Source organism: Diaporthe amygdali, assembly GCF_026229845.1.
Source record: "Diaporthe amygdali strain CAA958 chromosome Unknown NODE_25_length_736740_cov_64_583793, whole genome shotgun sequence".
In the NCBI taxonomy this organism is placed as follows: domain Eukaryota; kingdom Fungi; phylum Ascomycota; class Sordariomycetes; order Diaporthales; family Diaporthaceae; genus Diaporthe; species Diaporthe amygdali.
Window position 1 is genome coordinate 114,791 of NW_026517045.1, and position 22,392 is coordinate 137,182.

A 22,392-nucleotide genomic window follows, 5' to 3' on the forward strand; every position below is an offset into this window, starting at 1 on the left:
AGCCCCTAACCACGAAGATCATTCTAAGTAGTTGGCAGAGTTTTTGGAAGAAGAAAGGTTTTTGCTGAATCCATTTTCCGCTCTAAATTAAGTTTGTTCTTCAATCCATTCTGCCCCTAAAAAGTCTGGTTCAACCTCATTAACAATTTACATGGACTTGATAAATTCTAGCAGATTGGAGATTATTTCAAAAATCGATTCGAAGCCACTGTCTTGGGCTACAAGTCAGTGCCGTCGAGCTCACGAGAGCGCTATGTGTCCCGTGGGGTTCATGATGACTCCTCTGAAAGATCTACTCACACACGGTATGGTGTTACCATGGGACACGCAGTGTTGCAACAGTCTCAGAACGCATGACTAGTCGTAGTCGTTCCAGATTGTATCAAAATTGAGACCTTCATTGGTGTTATCATGTGAAACTACCCCCCGGGAAATCAAGTGAAAGAGTGATCAATACTGCTCATCGCCAATCGTCCAGGCGGGTGATTAGGAAGCCCAAGCCAGCTCTTACAGAGATCTTGTCGTTTTGCTCGAGGATGTTAGATACCACAGCTGACTTATTCGCACTTGTCATCAACACCTTGATCATCTGTGGACCTTCAAAATTGTGGACCATCCATCTTAGCTGATATGCAATGAAGCGCATGCTCTCGCCCCATCCATCACGCTCGCCCTCGAACTCAGCAATCTCATCAAGTATGCATATCGTAATCTTGGCTGGATTTATTTGGGAGAAGATGCTGGCGAATACCTCGCAAAGATCGGGGACGTCATCGGGGTCCGCTCTGTCCAAGAGTTCGTTGTCCAGGTGCAGATCCAATGGAAGGACATCATCTGACTTGTGGAGGAGCTGTCCAAGCAGGCTTTTGATGAGCCCCAATGGTCCGGCAGGGAGGTTTTCTGAATTAGAGCTGTGGTGGCTGCAGAAGTATTTCAGAATGACGAGGGATGGCGACTCGTCGAGGGCGGAGGCGGACGACGCACAGAAGACGGAGAGAGGACTAGTCTTGCCGTAACCGTGGTTCTTGCAATGACCATCGACTAAGATCAGCTTTGATTCGTCTTTACTCAACCAGTCGGTGACTTCTGCCGTAGACAAGATTTTCCGAGCCTGTTCAAGCCCCTCTGTCGTAACGTTGGTTGCTTGCCGGTGCACTCTCTCAACATCCTCATTTACCGAGTAGATCTCAGATACCCTTAAATGTTTTGCCAATTCGTTCTTGGTGATACATAGCTTCTCAGCCGCGAATAAATATAAAGGACTCCGAGCGGCCGGATCAGTGGTGTAGCCAAGCCCTGGAACTTCTGTCAGAATTTTGGATCGGTCAGACTAGGCAGATATAATATTTTTGTTTTTTGATTATCCTTTTCTTTCTTTCTTTTCACGTCTCTTCGTTTTTCATCTTTAGGGTTGTGTGGTGGAGTGCGAGACTTACTTCGACAGTATTCACTCTCCTCAACAAATCGATAAAGGCCAGTCTGCATTTTTGATGACCAAATTTCCCTAAAGCACTCCCTGAATACGTTCCTCATGCCTTCATCATCTTGAAGCTGAGACTCACGTTGCTGAGTAGCGATGTCACCGATGGCGCGCATCATGATTCCGTAGTGCCTATGTATGGCTTGTCGAATAGCTTTGACCTCTGACGAAGTACTAGTAGATGCGTCGTTGATTCTTGCCAGTGCCTCATTCTCGAGTCTATCGATATAAATCTTGAGCACCTTTTTAGCTTCCGCAATCATGTTGGTCGCGTGGTCTATGCGTTGTGACTCCACAGCAGGTGCGCGACGCATGTTCTTGGAGATGACTTAGACCACTCATTTGTCAGTGGGTTGTAATCATCACGGAAGAAGCCACAAGAGCTCACAAGAACCTCTTTGTGTCCGAAGTAGGACCTCAATTAATATGGTCATCGAATCCACAACGGTTCCGCAAAGGTTCTCAACTGCCCCCTGCAACCGTTTGTCATGAGGGTACAGTTTCCACTTCTCAGTCGCCTCTGAGAGCAATAGTGGCAAGTCATCAAGCTGTTGAAGAATTTCATCCTTGTTCTTGATTCGTTGTTTCCACGCCTCAGATGCGGTTAGTCAGGGATCGATAGTGAAAGACATCGGTGAGGTCGAATTACCTGGAACAGTAATACCAGTCCTTGACGCAATGCACTAAGTCCTTTCTCATCAGGTATCATGCTTGCAAGGGACTCCAGAATATCTGCAGTTGTACCCGCCTCTCTGGTCCAAGCCCTGACTTTATTGTTCTTTCCCTTGTCATCGTAGGATGCTTTTACGGCGGCAATGCAATTCAGCACATCTTCCCAGCCACAGCCTTGTGGCTTGTACTTCAAGTCGGCGATGAGAGAAGTATCCCGCAATGCCTCTGATAATTTTAAATTCAGAAGGCTTGGAAATTGGTTAGCCGCCGTCCGCGTTCCCAGAGAGATTAGCACAAACTTTGATGGTAGGGGCCTGAATTCGGCTCTTTGATCATCAAGGAGAGCCTTATGCCGAAAACCCGGGTGCAATGCATCTGCTGATGTAGCCTTGAAGTTTTCAAACATCTGAATTTCATGATCTTCTCTCATAAGCTCCCTAAGCCCTTCGGGAGCAAGATCAAAAGATTCCATTTCCTTATCCTATGTAAGACAATGCCGGAAAGCAACTGACGTTCTGATTGCATACAGCACGAATCGTAATTCATTTACTATCAATGTCTATAAATATACCGCAGATTGATCTGCCGTATATCCACCACTTGAGCGGGATTTTCGGCCAAATATCAGGTCTGCAAAGTCGGATTACATCAAGATGTCCCACTTTATTATCTTCCGTGGCAGGGTGAAGACAAGTGAAAGGAAAATAGCCACTTATGTGTCCTTCAACCTCGTGTCCGCCTAATTCATGTCGCCTAATCCGCCCTGTTTGTATGCAACGAACACCAAATCTGGCTCTCGTCCGTCTGACTGCATGCTGGTGTTGCCACATAACCAATTGGAGGCCATACCGGCCTGAAGACAAATGTAGTGTAGCACGGCCGGTGTGCGAGCCTGCATAATCGATGCAAATCATTCCATTCTCCACTGGCGCAGTGTTGAAAACCCCCACCCATTGCTGCGATAGGGCGACTTTGCTGTCGTCGATCTCGTTACTCAACCTGATGGTGATTAAATTTGGATCGAATGTCATCTCACATCTTTCATCTGTTGTAGAGTCATTTGCCTTCGATTCTCATTTTGGAATTACCAGTCACCCTTCTCCTCAACCAAGAAAACCACGAATCTTTGTAGAGACCCCTGAAACCGCCAACTTCAAATATCCACGGCTTGGACTCTATCAACGTTCAGAAGAAGGTCTGATTCACAGCAACAATGGGAAAGGATCAATGCTCGAACACAGTACCACCACGCAGCCCTTGTTCCGATCCAGCAGAAACCGTGAAGGCCAGGGACCTGGATACCACTGCGCAGCTTCCGGCCTCCGAATCAGGTATTGCCTCAGAGAACGAAGAAGTGCAGACATGTAGCGCTTGCAAAGGAACGCTCCAGCGTGTCGCGACGAAAGAAGACATTTGCAGTCAGGATACCAAGTGCAGGACGACGCCGAGTGAACACCTGAGCTCCCTTCGGACAATTAGTGATGGAGTTGATGAGCTGGCCGCAACAGTCAATGATTTGCTTGGTCTTTCCGATTCAGATGAAGTGTATACCGATTGCAGTTCTGAATCCGACGGTCGAAGCAGGTTCTCGTGGAGAAGGTTCAAGTCCCGTGCAAAAAAACGTCGAAAGCAAAGGCGGCAATTGAGGAACGCAAAGGGAAGTGGCGACTCTGGGGCTGCCAAAGATGGCACGGACGTAGGTGATGAAAGCGCGAGGAAATCTCGAGAAATCATACCTGAGCTAAGGTATTGCAACTTCGAACAATTCCAATCACGACCTGCGGGAGACGATCAGAAGTTACCCTGCGTCGATGTCCTGATCGCAGATGATTCTCTCGACGATGAAGTCCGAGACTTCTCAAAGCTCATTGAAAAGATGAAAGCAGGTACAATCAAATCCTGGACGCCAAGTCGGGCAGCGACGCTGCCCGAAGACGCAACCCCTGATCATAGCACTAAGAAATGGATTCGGCGCATAAGAATCAACTCTCAAGCTGTGATGGAACTAGTAAATCACGTTTGTTTCGAAGATGATGAAATCACGAGTCAGCCAATGGTCTTTTTCCGACCTTTCCAGGTCCTGGTGTTCCGGTACAAAGACATGCAAGAGCAACTAACAAGGATTCAAAAACTTGCATCAGAGGGTGGTGGTTTTGGAACGAACCATTTAGGCTCTGAAGAGCCTAAGGACTCAAGCATCACCGAGAACGGAGACTGGGAAAGCAAAGTGAAGAAATTGCGCGAAGAAAAGGGTGCTCTTGACGAGCTGCAGTGTTTCTTGGGCTTCATGGAGAGTCGCATCATGCCTGATTCACGTCGGTATAGGGATTCTTTGTCTCCCCCACCCCGAACGATTCGGTACGAAGATTTGTGGTACCTGTTCAAACCCGGAGATCTGGTCTATGTTTCTCGCGACATGTGGAAACACCAGAATTCTCGGCGCAGAATGCCTTCACAGCAAATCTTACGAGTAGTGGAAACTCACCTCACCAACACGTCTTTGCAAATGTCGCCACAGGGATTTACTTTGGAAAACCCTTGGTCCTTAATTTGCCACTTCTATGAGTATGATGGTACGACCTACATGCCCCAGTCATTAATCTTCGACCCTTTCTTGCCATTCCGCGGCAAGAAGAGGGTGACAGAATTGATGTTATACCCAGTGTCATACTTGGAAGATGACAAGATAATGGCACAAGCGCAAACAGGCGGTCAGACATATGTCGATCTCATTGAACGACGGTCGGGATTCTACAGTGGCTGGACGGAGACACTAAACCCACGTGGTCAACCACTCACGGATGAGTCTTCAGAAGGTCGGTTATTGGGCCCGAAGCACATTGAAAGCGAGATACTGGTCGACTATCAAGAGACGTTCAATGCTTTTCCGACTTGGAGGGTGCTGCCGTACCCGGGGATTGGCGGTGATCAACTAACGCGCACCGGCTTCTACTTGTTCGAAAGCGAGGACCAACCTCTGGTCGAATTGGACGAAGTGGGAGTTGCAACGTATGAGAAATTCGACCAATGTCTCGCAAGAGATATGACGGAATTTACCGAATCGAGAACCTTTATGGAAAAGGATTTGTTTGTGAGATTCAGTCGGGATAGCACAGCAGCCCCATCTGGACATATACTGGCATTACTCCCAAGACGCTTTTTTGCATACGCTGTTCTCGAACGTCGATTTTTGCAACTTGATACCCGCTTCGTACGAAATGCAGATCTTGAAACTAACGACAAAGCCTTCGAGAAGCTCGAAATCAACCCGAAGTACAAGAGGCTAATTCTCGCGCTCGTAAAGTCGCACTTCGACAAGGTCGAGACAGAAAAGAGGACCAATGTCGAAATAGAAACACAAGACTTGATTCGAGGCAAAGGAAAAGGCGTCGTCATTCTGCTACATGGTGTTCCGGGCGTTGGGAAGACCGCGACGGCAGAAGCAGTCGCTCTCAAGTGGAAAAAGCCTCTATTCCCAATCACTTGTGGGGATCTGGGGTACACAGCCGAAAAGTTAGAACGTTCCCTGCACGATATCTTTCGACTAGCACATCATTGGGGCTGTATCCTTCTGCTCGATGAAGCCGACGTCTTCATTACCCAAAGGGAGAGGCATGATTTGAAAAGAAATGCTCTAGTCTCGGGTAAGTCCGAGAAGTTCTACATTGGATTTGGAGTTCTGAGCTGCATACTGAAATTTTTCAAGCATTTCTCAGGGTCTTGGAGTACTACAACGGGATAATCTTTCTCACGACTAATCGAGCAGGTGTTCTGGACGAAGCCATCAAGTCGAGAGTGCACTTGAACCTTCATTACGGCCATCTCGATGAGGAGCAGACAGTGGCCATCTTCAAGCAACATATCCTTCGTCTCAGGGACATTGAAAAGCAGAGGAATACGGACAAAAGCGAACAAATTGTGGTCCTACACCAAGAAATTATCCAGTTTGCTAGAGACCATTTCAACAAGCGTGATAACAAACACGGCCCAGGAAGCAACTTTGGCAGGTGGAATGGAAGGCAAATTAGGAATGCGTTCTTCATAGCCTCTTCCCTGGCTCACTACGACAATGTGGATGAGGATAAAGACAACACCAATGACGAACTGGCTGACCCGAGCGTAAAGGTGCAAAAGCAACTGGGCAGAAAACACTTCGAGCTTGTTGCCGAGACCACGCTTTTGTACGACCAGTTCAGGGAGGCTGTTCATTCTGGGAAGTCGGACGACCACGTTGCGCTCGAGAGAGAGGAGCGGGCAAACCCATCTCAGAACAGATCACGTACTCCAGATCGATTCAAAACACCAAGGCAGAGCCTCAGTTCGTAGACTAAGAATGGATGACCAATAGACTACAAACTTGGGCCCTGTTTTTTTTTTTTCATGGTCGGATAGAGATGGGTTCGAGTCGTTCTTTTTCTGATGACCGCCTATTATTAATAAGAAATAGGCAAGAAGGAAGTTGTAATGTTCGGGCTACCTGTCATGACTGAATCTGAAGGTTGAACTTGATGCTATCTTCGGCAACTGCAAACCACTATGATTGCTCGGAGACTTGTCTCCCAAGTCTCGCGGTCTTCATTGCGTACTGTTCCTCATAATGTAGCTCTTCTTCAATGAAAGTGATGCAAGTTGAATACAAAATCGTTTCCTTGACGCAACAAGTCATATAAAAAAATATAAAGTCGGGCGGCCAGTGTTTTCTTGAAACAGGAGGGATGAGAACAAGAAAGATTTGCATAGGACTTTTTGTGAAATCTAGGTACGATGGTATTAGAAAGTACAGACTTGTTTTTTATTCCTTGTCTTTTGTTCCTTGTCCTTTATTCCTTGTCTTTTATTCCTTGTCTTGTATTCTTGTGGGTGCGGTCCTAGCTTTATATCCCAGATGCCTCAGATGCCCGTGGGCAAGGAAGACCTAGCGTGGGACGGTAGATGGACTTTAAATTGAAACTCTAAACTTAGTCTGGAAACAACGATCTCGCGCGGAGATAATCATGCACTCTTGGATAGACCAAAGAAGTTTTTGTGGCAGTGTGCACAACTCTCAATTGAATTTCCCTACCATTAATTTCGTGTCTTCCCTCGTCACGTGTCACCTCGGCAAGCTCCAATCTCTCATCAAAGAAACAGTATCACCACAATAGTTCCTCTCCCCTTTGACATATCTCTCTCCACCGAACGACCAAGACAAGATGTCTCCTGACTCATCATCGTAGCAAGGCGCGTTCGCGAAGAAAGTCGTCAGCCTAGATCCCAAGCCCCGAATGCATTGAACCTGTTCCGCCAGGAACACGTAGATGGCTACGCGCTTGATAGACCCCGTAGCGACATTGACGGTCACTGCGAGCTCAGACGCGTCCGGGCTTAAGTACCGGGTCATGTGAGCGATCTCATCCTCTGCCAACGCCGCGGCTTGCTCTGGGCTAGCCAATGCGACAAAGCTCCTGACTCCCTCCGGGCTCAGCGCATGCTTCTTGGTGAAGTACAGGTTCACCGTGCCGCCGTAATAGTCGACGGCGATGTGTCTCATCAGATCCAATCCAAGGCTATGCAAAGTGTTTTTGTGACGAGTAATGGTTGAGGGGATGCCTGGGGCCCCCAAAATGTCGTCTGTGGGCTTGAGGGGACCGAAGTAAAGCCAGCACTTGACAAGGCCCTTCTTGGCACAAAAGTCACAGGACTGCTCAACTGTGCCGTCGTAGAGGTCGCCCCAAGCTTTTAGTAGCGGAAGCAAGGGATGCGTTGGGTCTAGGAGCCCGGCCTCGATCGCTGGGGTGATGGTGTCGATGTTCTTGCGCTCGTAGAACCTGTAATTGAGTGCATCGCCTCGACGATTTGTAGTTCGCCAGTTGATGGCTCCTCTGAGGAAACTACTAGGGTATGTCTCGAGGACCTTCCGGGTAGTCGACTCTGAGAAGGGAGCTCCGACAGCGAGGCACATCTTCTCTACATCTCCGATGAACCTCGCTTCCGAGAAGGCCCCCGTGGTCTTCCCTAGTGAACCCATGATGTTGGGACAATGAATTGTCGTAGTCCTCCTTTGGACTGTGGTAATTGAATGGAAAGAAGACTGAGCAAAATTGATTGAAGTTTCTGGTGACGCTTCAAGGAAAGCCATCTAGGAAGCTCCAACCCTCGTTATCAAAAGTGGCGCGATGCTGTACTTATATCCACGCTTCGCCGTCCCTGAAATAAACTCCACGGTACCTTTCAAAGCACATGCATCTTTTGACGAGGTCTCAACCTTGGACTTGGGTCTTGAAAGTTATGTCAGCTCTTAGTAAAAAGTGCTTCGAGCAGAATACTGGTGCCATTGGCAACAATGATCTCGCTATCTTGAGATAAACTTCGCCATCTAGCATACCTTGGCAGGACTTGCATAACAGCATTCGTTGGCACGACCTGGATCTACCCTCGTCCGAGATAACCAGTTCTGTTTCAGGCCATTGATAAGATCGGACTCGACGTGACTGGCATGGGCCCACGGCTGCATCTCTACACATGTCAGACGGCGGCTGGTTGATTCAACAACACATCGGCCTTTCATGGCGCGATCATCGCTTGAGCAGTTTATTGAAGCTGCATGAGTGCTGCAGCCATATCGGATCGACGTCACTGAGGTAGAATCCAGCCTTGTAATCTCCGGAACCGTCCTCTCTTAGAAACGCGCTAGAAAAGTTACTTAAATACCTCGGCCGCCCAGCCTGGTTTGGCAACCAACCCTCCAGAACTACCCGCGCAGCCTGGCATACCCGGGCCTATTTAGGAAAATGTAAGTGTCTAAATCCCACCTTCCTCATAAGCTCAGGATATGTGGAGACAGTTTCCCTTAGCTGCTTCATCGACCACTTGAGTGCAGCTGCAAGGTCTCTGATAGTGTGACTCAAGATGTGCCAAACAGACTACACTAGCTGTTCCCAATCCGCAGGAGAAGAATGGCACGGCATATCACGCCATGAACGGTTACTCTCCTTCTCCACCCTCCACGGTAATAGAAAGGAGTAACTATAACCCTTGGTGAAAATGAGAAATCACCCGCGGCTCGATAAAGGTGGTCGTCCGACGAGACTTTACTTCGATAGACGAGTTTCCCTGTGCCCTTTTAATTCGGAGGTCTTGACCATGCATGCTGTCTGAGTCGCATGTGAAGGAAGACTTGGCAACGTTTGCGGCCTGGGAGGATGCCCTGAGCGATGTTCAGGTAAACCTTGCCATGAATTGAAGAACAACCGTCATGTTTGGATCAAATTGAGCTCACAGCATATTTCAACAGTCATGAAGCCAGGAGTTTTTTTTTGTTCTTCAAATCTGGTCTGATCTAATGGCTGCAAAAATAATGGCGAGCGCGACAGCAAGTGAAATATTGATCACCTTGAAAGGCCGTCAATGCTGAGCAACGCAGAAGAGTCGATATCTGCACAACGCCCTGGAAACTCAAAATCGTCCTAGTCATATCTGATACAATTCTATTTTCTATACTCGCTCTTAACCGCTGAGAAAATCAATTCTGCTTATTGGGGAGCCAGCCCCATAGCCTTGGGTATATTTGTGTCTCCCAAAACGCCTACGGACTCATTGCCTCATCGAGCGACAATGCCATAGATATATCTCTGAACGCTCCACTTTTGTTCCGGTTGAACCCAAATTCCCTGCGTAGGGTGTACCTGTCACTGGATTTGAATTCTGATGAATGCAGACAAGTAACATGCATGCGATCCAGGGATGATCGTCCCGGCCTGATCAATCGTGGCCAAGTTGCAACAGCATATCAGTTAAAGCAGACTGGACATCATTCACCTACAATCGAAGCCGTTAGTCGAGCCATATCCTTTGATATAATTCGGAAGGTTTGCTTACCAGTGGAGGTGACATGATTGAGAAGTGATTCCCGGGGATGCACTTGGCCACCACGGCCCGATGTGTAAGCTTGTCCCACCCCGCCGCACCAAAGTCCTTCCTCTTCCCCAGGAGCCAATCCTTGGCCTCCCCAGCAATCTCATCGCCGCTCATTACTGCGTCCCGCTTGGCCTGGTCAACAACACCCTCGAGCACGCTGTCTTTGGCCCAGACGGTGACCACTTTGCCCAATGCCGCAGACGCTGGTATCTCCTGTGGGGTGTAGTGCTCCAGCGCGCGAACGCTGGCCAGGAAGTGCCTTCTGGTCAACGCCGAGACGTTGCTCTTTCCATCGATGCCAGAGAAAAGACCCGCTTTGTCCAGGACGTCGAGCGTCGGTGCAGGCAGTGGCGGGAGGGTCCGTGGGCAAGGACTGTCGATCAGCCCGAGCATTTCCACGGTCTCTCCCGCGGCCAAAAGCTGCCGTACCGCCTCATAGGCCAGAATCCCACCCATAGACCATCCTGCTATCATGTAGGGCCCCGAGGGCTGTAGGTTGCGAACGGTACGGAGCATGATCGTTGCGACTTCTTGCAGGCCCAGGTCGTAGGCGTCGGGATCCGAGACAAACGGCGAGCTGAGAGCGTATACGGGCAGAGATGATGCGGTCGTCACCGGAGGCAGGTTAATGTAGGACAGGGCGGAACCTGAGCCGTCTGGCAGAAGGAACAGAGCTTGACCGTCAGGACTTGGTGTGCCTTGTATCAGGATTGGCTTGCATTCATACCGTGTTCCCCCTGTCACTGGCTCCTTTTCAATTTCCGTGCGACATTCGAAATCTTGTGACGAATTCGACATCAGAGGAGATTGTTTAACAAAGTTTAAGGTAGCATCCACATCATTTGGCGTTTGATGCTCGTTGAAGAACGATGATGGGAGGTTGATGCCCCCTTCTTGCCGGAACATTGTTAAGACCGTGATGGTAAGCAACGAATCCAGACCAAGTTCGGAGAACTTTGTCCACGGCGAGATCTCAGCCCGACCGACACCGACTTCTCTGGCGATGATCGACATGAGAAGTTCAGCGGAGTCTGAGGACCCGCTGCTCCTGCTACCCACGTCAATTGCGCTGTCAGCTTCTGACAGCCTGGAGCTCGAGGACACAGAAGTTGAGGTCCTAAGCCTACTCACAGCCGCAGGAAGAAACGATCTGGACCGTGCCCTGCTTGAGCACGAAGTATCCCGGGGACGCCATGGTCGAGGTTCAGGCTCGACCGGGCTCTTGGCCTCAATTTGGCTTTGGAAATACACTTTCAGATCTCCGACTGTTGGGAATTGAGTGAACAATGAGCTTGCCAAGTCTATGCCGGTGAGCTTCCTCAGTTGCTCGAGGATTGTGATAGTGAGCAGCGAGTCGATCCCGAGATTTGACCACTCTGTCGCAGCATCAGTAACATCTTTGGAATCCAGCCCTGCAGCCTCCGTAATGACTCCAAGAACATCCACGAACCCGACATGCGACTTTTGTGTGTCAAGAGTCGGGAATGGTGTGGTGCCTAGAGACCGAGAAGTATTGACGCGGCTCAGTGGGGCCGCTGACGGTGACCTGGACAAAGTTGGCGGAGTTGGTGGCGCCGAGGGAGACAGCTTGCTAGGTAAGGCATGGCCAAGCAGGTTGTAGAGCAGTGGTCGTCTCATTTGCTTGAACTTGAGCCCCATACACAAAGCAACCACCGTGTTGCCACTGTAGACGTACACATCACCGGACCACACGCCGGGTTGTGCCTCTGAAGGCTGCATACAGACGTAGCAAGCGTAGCTCTCTTGGTCGGACAGGCGACGGAGTATTCTCATGCTCTGCCAGCCATGGGAGATGTATACATCATCTTGTCCAGAGGGCGGGTTGACATTCAAGGAGAAGCCACCAAGCTGTGCCAATGTGTCGATCCAAAATGGGTTGTGAACAAAGTTTTCCGGTTCCGCAGGTGTATCGAAGCAGAGCCGGGCGCTCGACTCCGGGCGATCGGAGCTCAACAAGAGGTCTTCCATCCCAAAATAACGAGGCGAATAGTCGACAACTGTCTTGAAGAGTTTATAAACCATTTTCTTCTTCAGCTTGTGCACATCACCCTCAGGCTCCTTGCGACGGAGCATCTCAGCACGGTCTTGGATTAGATACAGATTTTTGTTGGCATCAGAGAAGGTGGCAGCCTGTGAGGTGAGACGAACGGTACACCGCGCATTTTGACGGTAGGTCTCCTCTTCGTCATAAGAAGTGCTGAAGATGAGTTCCACGGGACTGGAGAGAGAACGCTGCGTTGCTGTGACTAGCAAGACTTGTCTCTGGTCGGCATCGGTCGAGACGACGCATGGGCTGAAGATCTCCATATCTGAGAGATCCATGGGAGGCACTTCATTTGCTCCGATAGCGGAATCTCTCCTTTGAAAGATGTATAGCGCACATGAAAAGGCCATAGAGGCGTACACCGAACTCGGGCAGAGGCTGATGCCACCGACGACGTGACCGTGGACCATGTCAGCAAGTTCAGGACGGTTCAAGTCGCTGATGAATTTCACCGATGCTTCCGTCACGTCGAAGTTCTCTTCCTCGATTTCCTGCCAGCATGGCGATGAGAACTGTGGTACCAATTTGGAAGCAACTGTCTCCGCTGGAGCAGCTGCACGTTCTTTGCGGCTGGTGTAGTCGAGCCAGTAGTTTTTCAAGTCGAAAGCATAATTCGGAAGCTTGACAACAGACAAGTTGTGCTTATAGTCTCGATGGAAGTTGGTCCAGTTGATGTCAACGCCTCTAGAGTAAAGCGTAGCTAGTGTAGATGAAATGCTCTTCCAAATACCCTTCTTGCCATCCAGCGTCGCGAGTGTATTGGATGCGACTGTACCAAGAGACTGCCTCACGAGAGACAGAGATGTAGACCCTGGGCCCATTTCAAGCCACAGCGTATTTTCATCCGCCTTCTGTGCTGTTTGGCAAGCATTGACTGCCTGAGAGAATAGAACTGGCTCTCTAGCTTGTCGTGAAAGATAGGAAGAGTTGAAAATTCCGTCTTCTTCCACAACGGACCCCAGACGGCTCGATGCAACGGGTACTTTTGGCGTCCCAAAATTGACACTGGCAGTGCTCCTCTCAAATACGTCCAGGATAGGATCCAACTGTGCCGAGTGGAAGGCGAAGGGGACATCCAAAAAGACCGCCGTTACACCAGCCGCCTGTTGCTGTTTCATAAACAGCTGCAGCTCTTCTTCCAAACCAGCGACGACAGTGGCGGTCGGTCCATTGACGCAGGTGATTTCGAGCGACTGCAATCCGGTCGTCTCCAATGCCTTCTTAACGTCTTCTGCCGACATTCGTAGTGATAGCATCTTGTGTGTTCCACGCGAGCACATCTCCTGCATGAGAGATGCCCTCTTGCCGACAAGGAAAGCCAGGTCAGCTGCAGAGATGACTCCCGCCGCGTATAGAGCTGCATACTCACCCAGACTGTGGCCGATGACGAGGCCTGGCTCAACTCCCCACGACCTCCAAAGTCGTGCCATGCCGGCCTCGAGCAGGGCCAGACAAAGCTGGCTCTCTAGTGGTGAGGGGCTCGACGCAGACGTCTCTCCCAAGAGCGTTGAAAGAATCGATGGGAGACTTTGGGCCATACACAACGAATCCAGTTCGGCGAGAATGCGCCTGAATGCAGGGGAGCTGTGGTAGAGGACCTCGGCGACGCCAACAATGCTGCTTCCCTGGCCTGGGAAGGCGAACACGATGGCTGGTGGCTTTTGAGTGGAAGTAGTGGTTGGTCTTGCCTCACTCCATTCTGTGCAGTCTCCCTCGAGCTTTGTTGCAAGCTCTTCTATGGATTTGACGGTATATGCTTTCCTCAGGGGATGATGGAGCCTCCTTGCAGTGGTCGTGTATGCAACATCTGCTAAAGAGATTGGGGACGTAGATGCCACCATAAAGTCCCGGAGACGTTCCACATTGCCTCGGAGCGAACTCGGTGTTTTTGCAGATATTGTGACCACTTGTGAGGTACGCGGATCTATAACATTCTCTAGCACGTTGTCACCGGCAACTAGAGCCCTGTCTTCCAGAAGGATGCTGGTGTTCCCACCAGCGGCGCTGAAATTGTTGATCATAACTTTTCTGGTCTTTCCAGATTGCCGCTGGAATGGAGAATTTGTCGCGATTTTGTACTTGTCCGAAAATTGAGGTAGGTTTGGGTTCACTTCACTCTTGATGCCGATGTGTGGCAAGAATGTATTTCGTTGAAGCATCATGATGGTTTTGATCAGAGATGAAACGCCGGCTGCAGCCTCTCCATGGCCGATGTTAGGCTTGATGGATCCGATCACCAGGGGACGAGCTCGTGGTGTCTGGCACATAGCATTGTAGACAGAAGTGGACTCAGCGCCGTCCCCAGCCTGAGTGCCTGTGCCGTGGCATTCCACGTAATCGACCTCGGCAGGCTCGAGGCCCCCTTGAGACAGCACATCCCGGAATAAGCGTTGCTGAGTCTCAATATGCGGATGCGTGATAGACACTGCCTTGGCTGAGTGGTTAGTTGCTGAGGACCTAATCACAGCAAGGATGGGATCGCGGTTGGCCACAGCATCTGAAAGTCGCTTAAGCACAATGACGCCGACACCCTCTCCTCTGCAGTACCCATCGGCACTACTGTCGAAGGTCTTGCATGGCCCTGTCTTAGAGAGAAAGCTGCCTCTGCTCAGGCCGGCGTACATGTTGCAGCCTGTGAGGATGTTGGATCCGCCTGCAACAGCCATGTTGGACTCGCCAGAACGCAATGAGTTGCATGCAAGCTGGATGGCGAGCAGGCTTGAGGAGCAGGCGCTGTCTACGCTGTAGGATGGGCCATCCCACTTGAAGTGGTAGTTGACGCGACCGGCGCTAAACGCCCGGATGCCTCCCGTGACATAGTACATGTCGACATTTTCGGCGGCATTATACTCCCTCCAGTCATCAACGGTCTGCCCGAAGAAAGTGCCAACTCTCGTGTCTCTTTCTTTTTCATTTGCACTCTGCGTATAACCGGCCATCTCGAGAGCTTCGTATGTTGACATGAGCAACAGTCTTTGACCAGGGTCTGTCGAAGCTGCCTCGCGAGGTGACATGTTGAACAGACGAGCGTCAAACATGCCTGGCCGGTCGATAAAACATCCATAGGGGGATATCGATGACATTTCGGAACTATCCTCGTTGTATGCTTTGATGTCGAACCGGTTGCTAGGTATTTGGTGACAGAGGTCAACGCCTTGTTCAAGAACTGTCCAGAACTCGTCCAGAGATTCGGCACCCGGAAACCTTCCGGACATCCCGATAATTGCAACTCCTTCAGATGATGACTGCGCGTCTTTGGTATATGTCGCTGGGGGCTGGGAAGGAGAAGGATTCAGGTGCAATCTGCTGCGAGCTGCTCCAAGATGGGACTCGAGGCGCCGGTGCAGGCCAGCTGCTATTATTGGTATCAGATGAATAGAATTCTCGCCATCGAGCGATTTCCCGCATGCTTGAAGTAGCTGGCCTTCCTGAATCTTGTTCATGAAAACATCGTCAATTATTTGTGGGAGGAGGTCTTGAAATCTTTCTCCCTGCATTGGGTTTCCAGAACTTGAAGAGAGTAAAGGAGACCTTATTCTGAGGTTCACGCCCATGCTCTTTGTATTTTTACACGGATCGTTTTGTGTCATGATATTGGGCAGATGATCTCCGTGGAAAGGAGCTGCAATCTGAAGAGGGATGACGGGATGCTGACGGCCTCGATTCGAAAATGCTGACGAAGAGAAAAGAATGTTTAAAGTTGATGGTGGACCGCTGACTGTGCAGGATGTCGAAGTCACGGCGCTGATGTATGCAGCTTTTAACGAAGAAATGTTCTAAGGGTGTGGTCAGTTGTAAAATTCAAAGCGATTTTCAGGGCCTGTGAAGGTTCGAGAAGCTTACATTGCTGCAGTTGAACTGCCTCAAAATATCGCTGACTTCATTTTCTGTCAGACCACTGACCACTCTTGCCCAACTGGCTTCACTTGTCTCGATCATTTCTGCCCGCTTATACGCCTCAACGCCCAGTCTTATTGCGAAGTCGATCGTTCCAGGGGAGAGCTGAAGAACTTGGACCAGGGATTGTGAGCAAGCCGCTACGGCGGCAGCGAGAAGACCGGTGCACCATCCCACGGCAATGGAGTTTTGGAGACATTCTGGCTCATCCTCGAGTTTTCTGCTCCCATATGATTAGCTCGTGAAGTTTTCTTTTCAAAACTGGATGCACGTACAACACAAGATGCCCGAGCTGTGCAACGCACAGTAGAAGTGTTTGCACAACAACATCTGGACATTGTTTTTGGGAAGAAGACTCGGCCAATGTCAAAAATGAGTCGAAATGAAATTTGGTCTTCTCTGAGTCGCCACAGAGTTGCTCAAGACTCCGACGCGCAGCATCGGCAGAGACTCTGAGAAAATGTTGAATGTATATGGATGATGGAGCCCGCTTGTAAAGCGTTTGTATGGCGGGGAGAACGCTCTCAGTTTGGTCTCCAAAGAGAACAATATGCTGATGTTGGGTCGGGAGTTCCATGGTGATGTCAGGAACGCCGGGTGATAGTGCTTTCTACTGCTTTGGCCTTCTTGTTGCTGGTTTCCTGTCATCTACGAAGGGATATCTCTTGATAGATATGCTATGAGCATCTTGCTGCTTTCGCTGGGCAACCACGAGCGCAGAACATGGATCAGCCAGAGTGGATCCTCGAAGGCGTGCAAAGGGACAGGACATGGGCAGGTTCGAGATAAGGCTGTGAGACCAAGCCTCCCGATCAGTCGCCGTCCGCAGTTCAGGGATCCCTGACCAACGGCGATAGGCATCCTGTTGACATTGGCCTCGTAGACATGATACTGGTTTCAACGTTGGGATGAAGGGCGTGGAATTGTTGTGTCAGAAAACGGTGCAACAGTGATACCCCATAGATCACCAACGCCATATATATCAAAAATACCCAGATTTATTATAGCGATCTGACAGACCTAGCGTTTATGCTGCGATCTTATGGCATACGAACTGATCATTCTATGCAGAGCCAGATGCTAGATATAGGCTAAAGTTCCTTGTCTGGGAGCCAGCCTGGCATTTTTACGCCGAGAAACTAAGACCTGCATCAATTTCAGTCCCATTTGATCTGGATAGTGGCATGCACCATCACCAGTCAAGGCTAGCCTTCAATAGCAAATATGTACTGGTCGCCCCCACGGTAGTCAAGCTTCAAGATGGTCGTCCAATCTTTGCCCGACTAGTGTCGTCTCAAACTCTGCTTGACAGATGTTAGATGGTCGTTCGGTCGGTGTCATCTTATTTATGCTTGCCAAGACAACCTTCGGGCTGTCCAGTCTCAGCAGGGTTATCACTGTTTCTTGCAGTTGAGCAATGATTCAGTGTCCGACACGAAAACGACGCTACTGTACTCAGCTCGGCCGAAACCTGTCGAGGTCCAAATACAGGGATCTGGATCAGGCCAAGCATCGGGTGCCATCCGCTGATGTTACGGAACGGCCGAAGGAACTTTTCGGGAAGATCCACCCTGCCTAGCTCTAGATGCCTCGGAGAAATGATTTAAGCATGACCTGGCAGGGTAGGATTATCAGAGATATGGACCATTAAGCTTAAGTCGTCTCAAAACAAAAGACGAAACGACTGGGCGGATACCTCTGGGCGGATGTCTCTGAGTTAGGAAATTCGGCGCTGGTAATCATCTTCACCGCGGATCAAAACCGGTCATGATGCAACAAGAATATCCGCAGCCCCCTCTAAATTCGGCGCCACGAGGCTGGACCCTGTGTTTGCCGTTAATGACTGCCTTCTGAGCCGCCCAGCCAAGTTTGTCGACGCATTACGATCATCTTCCTCCACGCTCTGCCAGCCCAGCCCTGTCGATCAGGTTCTTCGCCTCCGATCACAAGATCTCCACAAGCCAGCATCAAGAATGCAGTCCGTGAGTCTTGCTAATCTATAGTTGAGCGAGCATTCCGACTAATCACACATCTGCACAGGTAATCATCGTCGGTGCAGGACCGTCCGGCCTTCTCTTAGCTTTGTATCTATCACGAGCAGGCATCAATGTCCGAGTCCTGGAGGCTTCCACCAAGCCAGACAGGCAGCCGAGAGCAACACACTACGGCCCAGCTGCCGTGCATGAGTTACGTCGGTCTGGGATTCTAGAGGCAATGAAGCAGAGAGGAAGCTTCTCACCGAAGACCGTATCATGGCGTGCATGTGATGGGTCGCTACTAGCTGCCCTGCCAAAGCCACCTCCTCCGTCCAGTTCCAGTGGTAACGCAGCTCCGCCGGACGGCGTTGTAAGCTTGCCGCTGAACCTCGTGGTAGAGATCCTAATGGACGCCATCGAGGCCCAGCCGACCGCTCAGGTGGAGTTTGGCTGCCGCGTTGTTGATGTCGGCCAGGACTCGGAGGGTGACTCTGCTTGGGTCGAAGCCGTGAAGGACAGTGACGGTGAGAAACAAACTCGCATTGAGGCATCGTATATCGTTGGCTGCGATGGTGCCAGCAGCTCGGTCCGTAACTCGCTCTTCGCCAAGTCATTCCCGGGCTACACGTGGGACACTTGGCTCGTCGCAGTGAACGTACACTTTCATGACGTTGAGGCATACAATATGGCCTTGTCTGATGTCAATTTCCTAATCCACCCCAGCAACTGGTGTATGATAGCCCGGGTTGGTGGTCCTGAGAGTTTGTTCCGAGTCACCTACGGTGAACCAGGGAACATGTCCAAAGAAGCGTGTGCCGACAAAGAGAGGACTCTCGAACGGCTGCAGGCTATCTTGCCCGCTCACTTATCAGACCGTTCCCAGTTTGAAGTGGTTTCGTCAAGTCCCTACCGTGTCCACCAGCGATGCGCACCAAAGTTTCGGGTCGGTCGTGTCTTGTTGGCAGCAGACGCCGCTCATCTATGCAATCCCATGGGCGGAATGGGGCTTACCAATGGAATGGTTGACGTCGGTGGCCTGGCAGACTGTCTTATCGGGATTCATCGCGGAGTTGCGGGGGAAGACATACTTGACAAGTATGACTCCGTTCGTAGGGGCATATTTCAGAATGTTGTGGACAGCATCACCGCCGCGAACCTCAAGCGGATTATGCAAGATTCGAGTGAAGCCCTTGAGGCAGATCCATTCCTTCGAGCCTGTCGCGAGGCGTCACAGAGCCCTGAGAATGCCGCCATGTTGGCAAACGTTATGAGGGTACGTATATACTTCTTCCTCCCGTCTCCTTGAATCATTATTGACACAAACAATATAGGCTCCGGCAAAGCTAAAGCACGACTTCACTCAGTATTATGTTTCTGAGCCCGAAAACAGCTCTCAAGGCTGCGACCTTGGTATGACATTGTCTGTAGAAAAGATTACAGCAGCGCCTGCTTGAATTTGAGCTAGAGAGTATACTTAGTATAGTTTGCGAAACAGTCAACTTGGACTTTTACATCCCATTTATCCACGCCGGCGAAAAACTGCCAGCCATTATCAGCCAAATGTTCCTGCCACGGATTGTTGATGTCTGTCTCGTATCTCCCCTGGTTTGTCTTAGACCAGAGCAAAACCGTGATTGTTGAAGCTATCACGCCAAGCTGGCGATCCACGATTTGATACACCAAGTTTGGAGCCTCGTTGTCCATCGGTAGTTGGTTACTCGCACCCTGTGCGCCGTCGGCCTCTGATCGCCGTCTAGGCGGGGCTGTCAGATCCCACGACATAGCCAAACCCCGTGATTTGCAAACCACAGGTGTCCATAGATCTTAGCTTGAAACCCTGGTCTCAAGTACGGTACAGATTGTTCTTGATCGACATGTTTCAATAGCACCCTTGTCCTGTGAAGAGCCGCATGACTGACCAAGGGTCACCATGCTTTGCCCGCCGTTGACTTATGACCCCTGGCAAAGTCGGCGCCCCCAAATTCATTGACTCAGCCTTATCACAACCCTGCGTGTCAAGTGCTCATAGTCCTACCTTAGACCCCGTAGAGGTGGAGAATGCTCTTTGCCAAGTCCTATCCTGGATGACAGTGACCGCTAATCTTTCGTTCTCCGGTTCTGAAATTCTATGGTGGTTTACATCTTGGCACTTTGAACATTCTTTTCCTCTGAATCAGCTCCCCCTCGAGTTCCTCGCGGCAGGTTCCAGTATGCTATGAATCCTCGATGGCCGATGACAAGCCCATCCGCGTATCGCACTGGCGGCTCGTCCGTGAGCCTGCGCTGGTTACCCACGAGATAGTCACGCACGACTGGAAGGGCGAAGGGACCTCTGATGATCCTTACCTCATCGACTTCATTCCCAATGATCCACGGAACCCAGTAAGTAGCTCGAGAAACTGAACAAAAGAAGGTCTCTAACATAGCCCAGGTCAACATGCCCACAGGCGCACGGTGGCTCGTCGCAGCCCTCAACGCCTTCGCAACCCTAGCGATGACATTTGCCTCGTCCGCCTACACAAGCAGTGTGGGAAACCTGCAGAAAGAGCTGGGCGTCAGCAATGAGACCGCCTTTCTGGGCACGTCGCTCTTCGTACTGGGGTTCGCTCTGGGCCCGCTGGTGTGGGCGCCGCTGAGCGAGGCATTCGGCCGGCGTCCCGTGTTCCTGGCCACGTATGGCGCCTTCGTGGCGTGCAACGTCGCCGCCGCGCTGCCGGACAACATCTTTGTCATTGTCGTGTTTCGCGGCTTGGGCGGCGCGCTGGGCTCCTCGTCGCTAGTGAACTCTGGCACAGTGGTCGCGGACATGTTCTCGCTTGCGGACCGTGGCCGTGTCAGTGCTGTGTTCTCTGGCGCTCCGTTCCTGGGCCCGGTGGTTGGTCCTATTATTGGTGGGTTCCTGAGCCAAAGCTCGGGCTGGAAGGGCGTTGGCGTCCTCATTACTGGGGTGACGGGTGCTTTGTGGATGCTGTACTACTTCCTCGTCCCGGAGACCTATGCCCCTGTTCTCTTGCGGATGCGAGCTACACTCCTAACGAGGACGGACCCACGGGGGAAAGTCTTTCAATCTCGCATGGATAAGGCTAAGGGTGTCAAGTCTACTTGGGAATTGTTGAAGACATCCATGGTCCGGCCATTCTTGCTCCTCTTCTCGGAAACAATCGTCAGCATTCTTTCTCTTTACATGGCCATCATATTTGGAGCCATGTACATGATGTTCGCTGAGTTTCCTATCGTCTTCCAGCAAGGCTTCGGCCTGTCACCTGGCTTTAGTGGCCTTGCATTCCTTGGCATTGCAATTGGGATGGTCTTTGCCCTTGTCTTCATGCTCTTCCAAAACAGGGCATATATCAAGATAGCCAAGGCCTCACCTGGTGGAAGAGCTCCGCCTGAGACCCGGCTTGGACCTGCGCGTCTGGGTGCTGTCATGGCACCCATCGGCCTGGCCATCTTTGCCGTGACGAACTCTCCAGAATTTCCATTCGTTGTTCCAGTTGCAGCAACCGTACCGTTTGGCTTCGGCATGGTCATCATCTTTCTCAGCCTCCTCAACTACCTGGTCGACACATACACTGTGTACGCCGGCTCAGCCATCGCCGCAGCCACTGCAATACGATCTATATTCGGAGCTGTCTTCCCCTTGTTCACCAGGATCATGTTCGAAAAGCTCGGAGTTCATGCTGGTGCAGCTGTGCCAGCAGCTTTGGCAGCGATATGCGTCCCGTTCCCCTTTCTCTTCATTCGATACGGCAAGCAGATACGAGAAAAGGCAAAATTCGCCACAGAAGCCAGAGCATTGGCGCTGAAAATGATGGGACAGGCAAAGCCCGAAGAGAAGAAGCCCCGACCATTGTCTGATGGCCATGGACCGACGGGCAAGGAAGAATGGCAATGCTATGGGAGGTATTGTCTCGGGTGCAGTGTCGATGAAGAGAACCTGTTCACCTGCAGGAATGCAAGTCTGTATGAAGATAAAGGGAACGCAAGCTTGTACGATGAGAAGATTTCAAATAAGTAAGGGGCATTTAAATGTACATTATAAAATATCAATATTCAATTCGTATGCCATACTTGATCAGATGTTCTTGTTTCTACAGAAAGAAAACTTCTGCACCGTCGTCAGTCCCGGTGTCATTGATGAGGTCGATCAGCAATCCTCCGCGGTCTGCTGTACGGACATAATGGTTCAATACGTTGATTTGGGGAAAGAAGCGTCGAACAGAATTGTGCAATTTGTCCGAATTCATACATGGACATGGTGTGGTGATTCAACTTACGAAATCGCAATTTGTTGAGCCGAGTGCGAGATCGGGATGGTTTGCTAATCGACTGATTTTCACGATGAGCCATTTTGACTTGGCGTTCGCAGACTCCGATTTTGGCGACTGGGTGAGTCAAACCAAGAC

General features: G+C 50.5%; 5 protein-coding genes across 5 annotated transcripts; 2 read left to right on the forward strand and 3 right to left on the reverse strand.

Moving 5' to 3' along the window:
• Positions 1–460: 460 nt before the first annotated feature.
• On the reverse strand, positions 461–2,624 carry J7T55_007878 (uncharacterized protein; the record flags this gene model as incomplete). Its single annotated transcript, XM_053131015.1, has 4 exons — positions 461–1,296; positions 1,563–1,808; positions 1,869–2,073; positions 2,250–2,624. 4 exons carry the CDS (start codon positions 2,622–2,624, stop codon positions 461–463), a joined length of 1,662 nt encoding a protein of 553 aa, XP_052990714.1.
• A 741-nt stretch (positions 2,625–3,365) lies between these two features.
• J7T55_007879 (uncharacterized protein) lies at positions 3,366–6,478 on the forward strand (the record flags this gene model as incomplete). The annotated part of the gene is made up of 2 exons (XM_053131016.1): positions 3,366–5,796; positions 5,859–6,478. 2 exons carry the CDS (start codon positions 3,366–3,368, stop codon positions 6,476–6,478), a joined length of 3,051 nt encoding a protein of 1,016 aa, XP_052990715.1.
• A 766-nt stretch (positions 6,479–7,244) lies between these two features.
• Positions 7,245–8,159, reverse strand: J7T55_007880 (uncharacterized protein; the record flags this gene model as incomplete). The annotated part of the gene is made up of 1 exon (XM_053131018.1): positions 7,245–8,159. The coding sequence occupies one exon, from the start codon at positions 8,157–8,159 to the stop codon at positions 7,245–7,247; it is 915 nt and encodes a 304-aa protein (XP_052990716.1).
• Positions 8,160–9,892: 1,733 nt separating this feature from the next.
• Positions 9,893–16,587, reverse strand: J7T55_007881 (uncharacterized protein; the record flags this gene model as incomplete). The annotated part of the gene is made up of 4 exons (XM_053131019.1): positions 9,893–9,949; positions 10,010–15,889; positions 15,957–16,230; positions 16,286–16,587. The coding sequence occupies 4 exons, from the start codon at positions 16,585–16,587 to the stop codon at positions 9,893–9,895; spliced, it is 6,513 nt and encodes a 2,170-aa protein (XP_052990717.1).
• A 1,396-nt stretch (positions 16,588–17,983) lies between these two features.
• Positions 17,984–22,004, forward strand: J7T55_007882 (uncharacterized protein; the record flags this gene model as incomplete). Its single annotated transcript, XM_053131020.1, has 5 exons — positions 17,984–17,992; positions 18,051–19,259; positions 19,318–19,406; positions 20,164–20,368; positions 20,418–22,004. 5 exons carry the CDS (start codon positions 17,984–17,986, stop codon positions 22,002–22,004), a joined length of 3,099 nt encoding a protein of 1,032 aa, XP_052990718.1.
• Between the last annotated feature and the right edge of the window lie 388 nt (positions 22,005–22,392).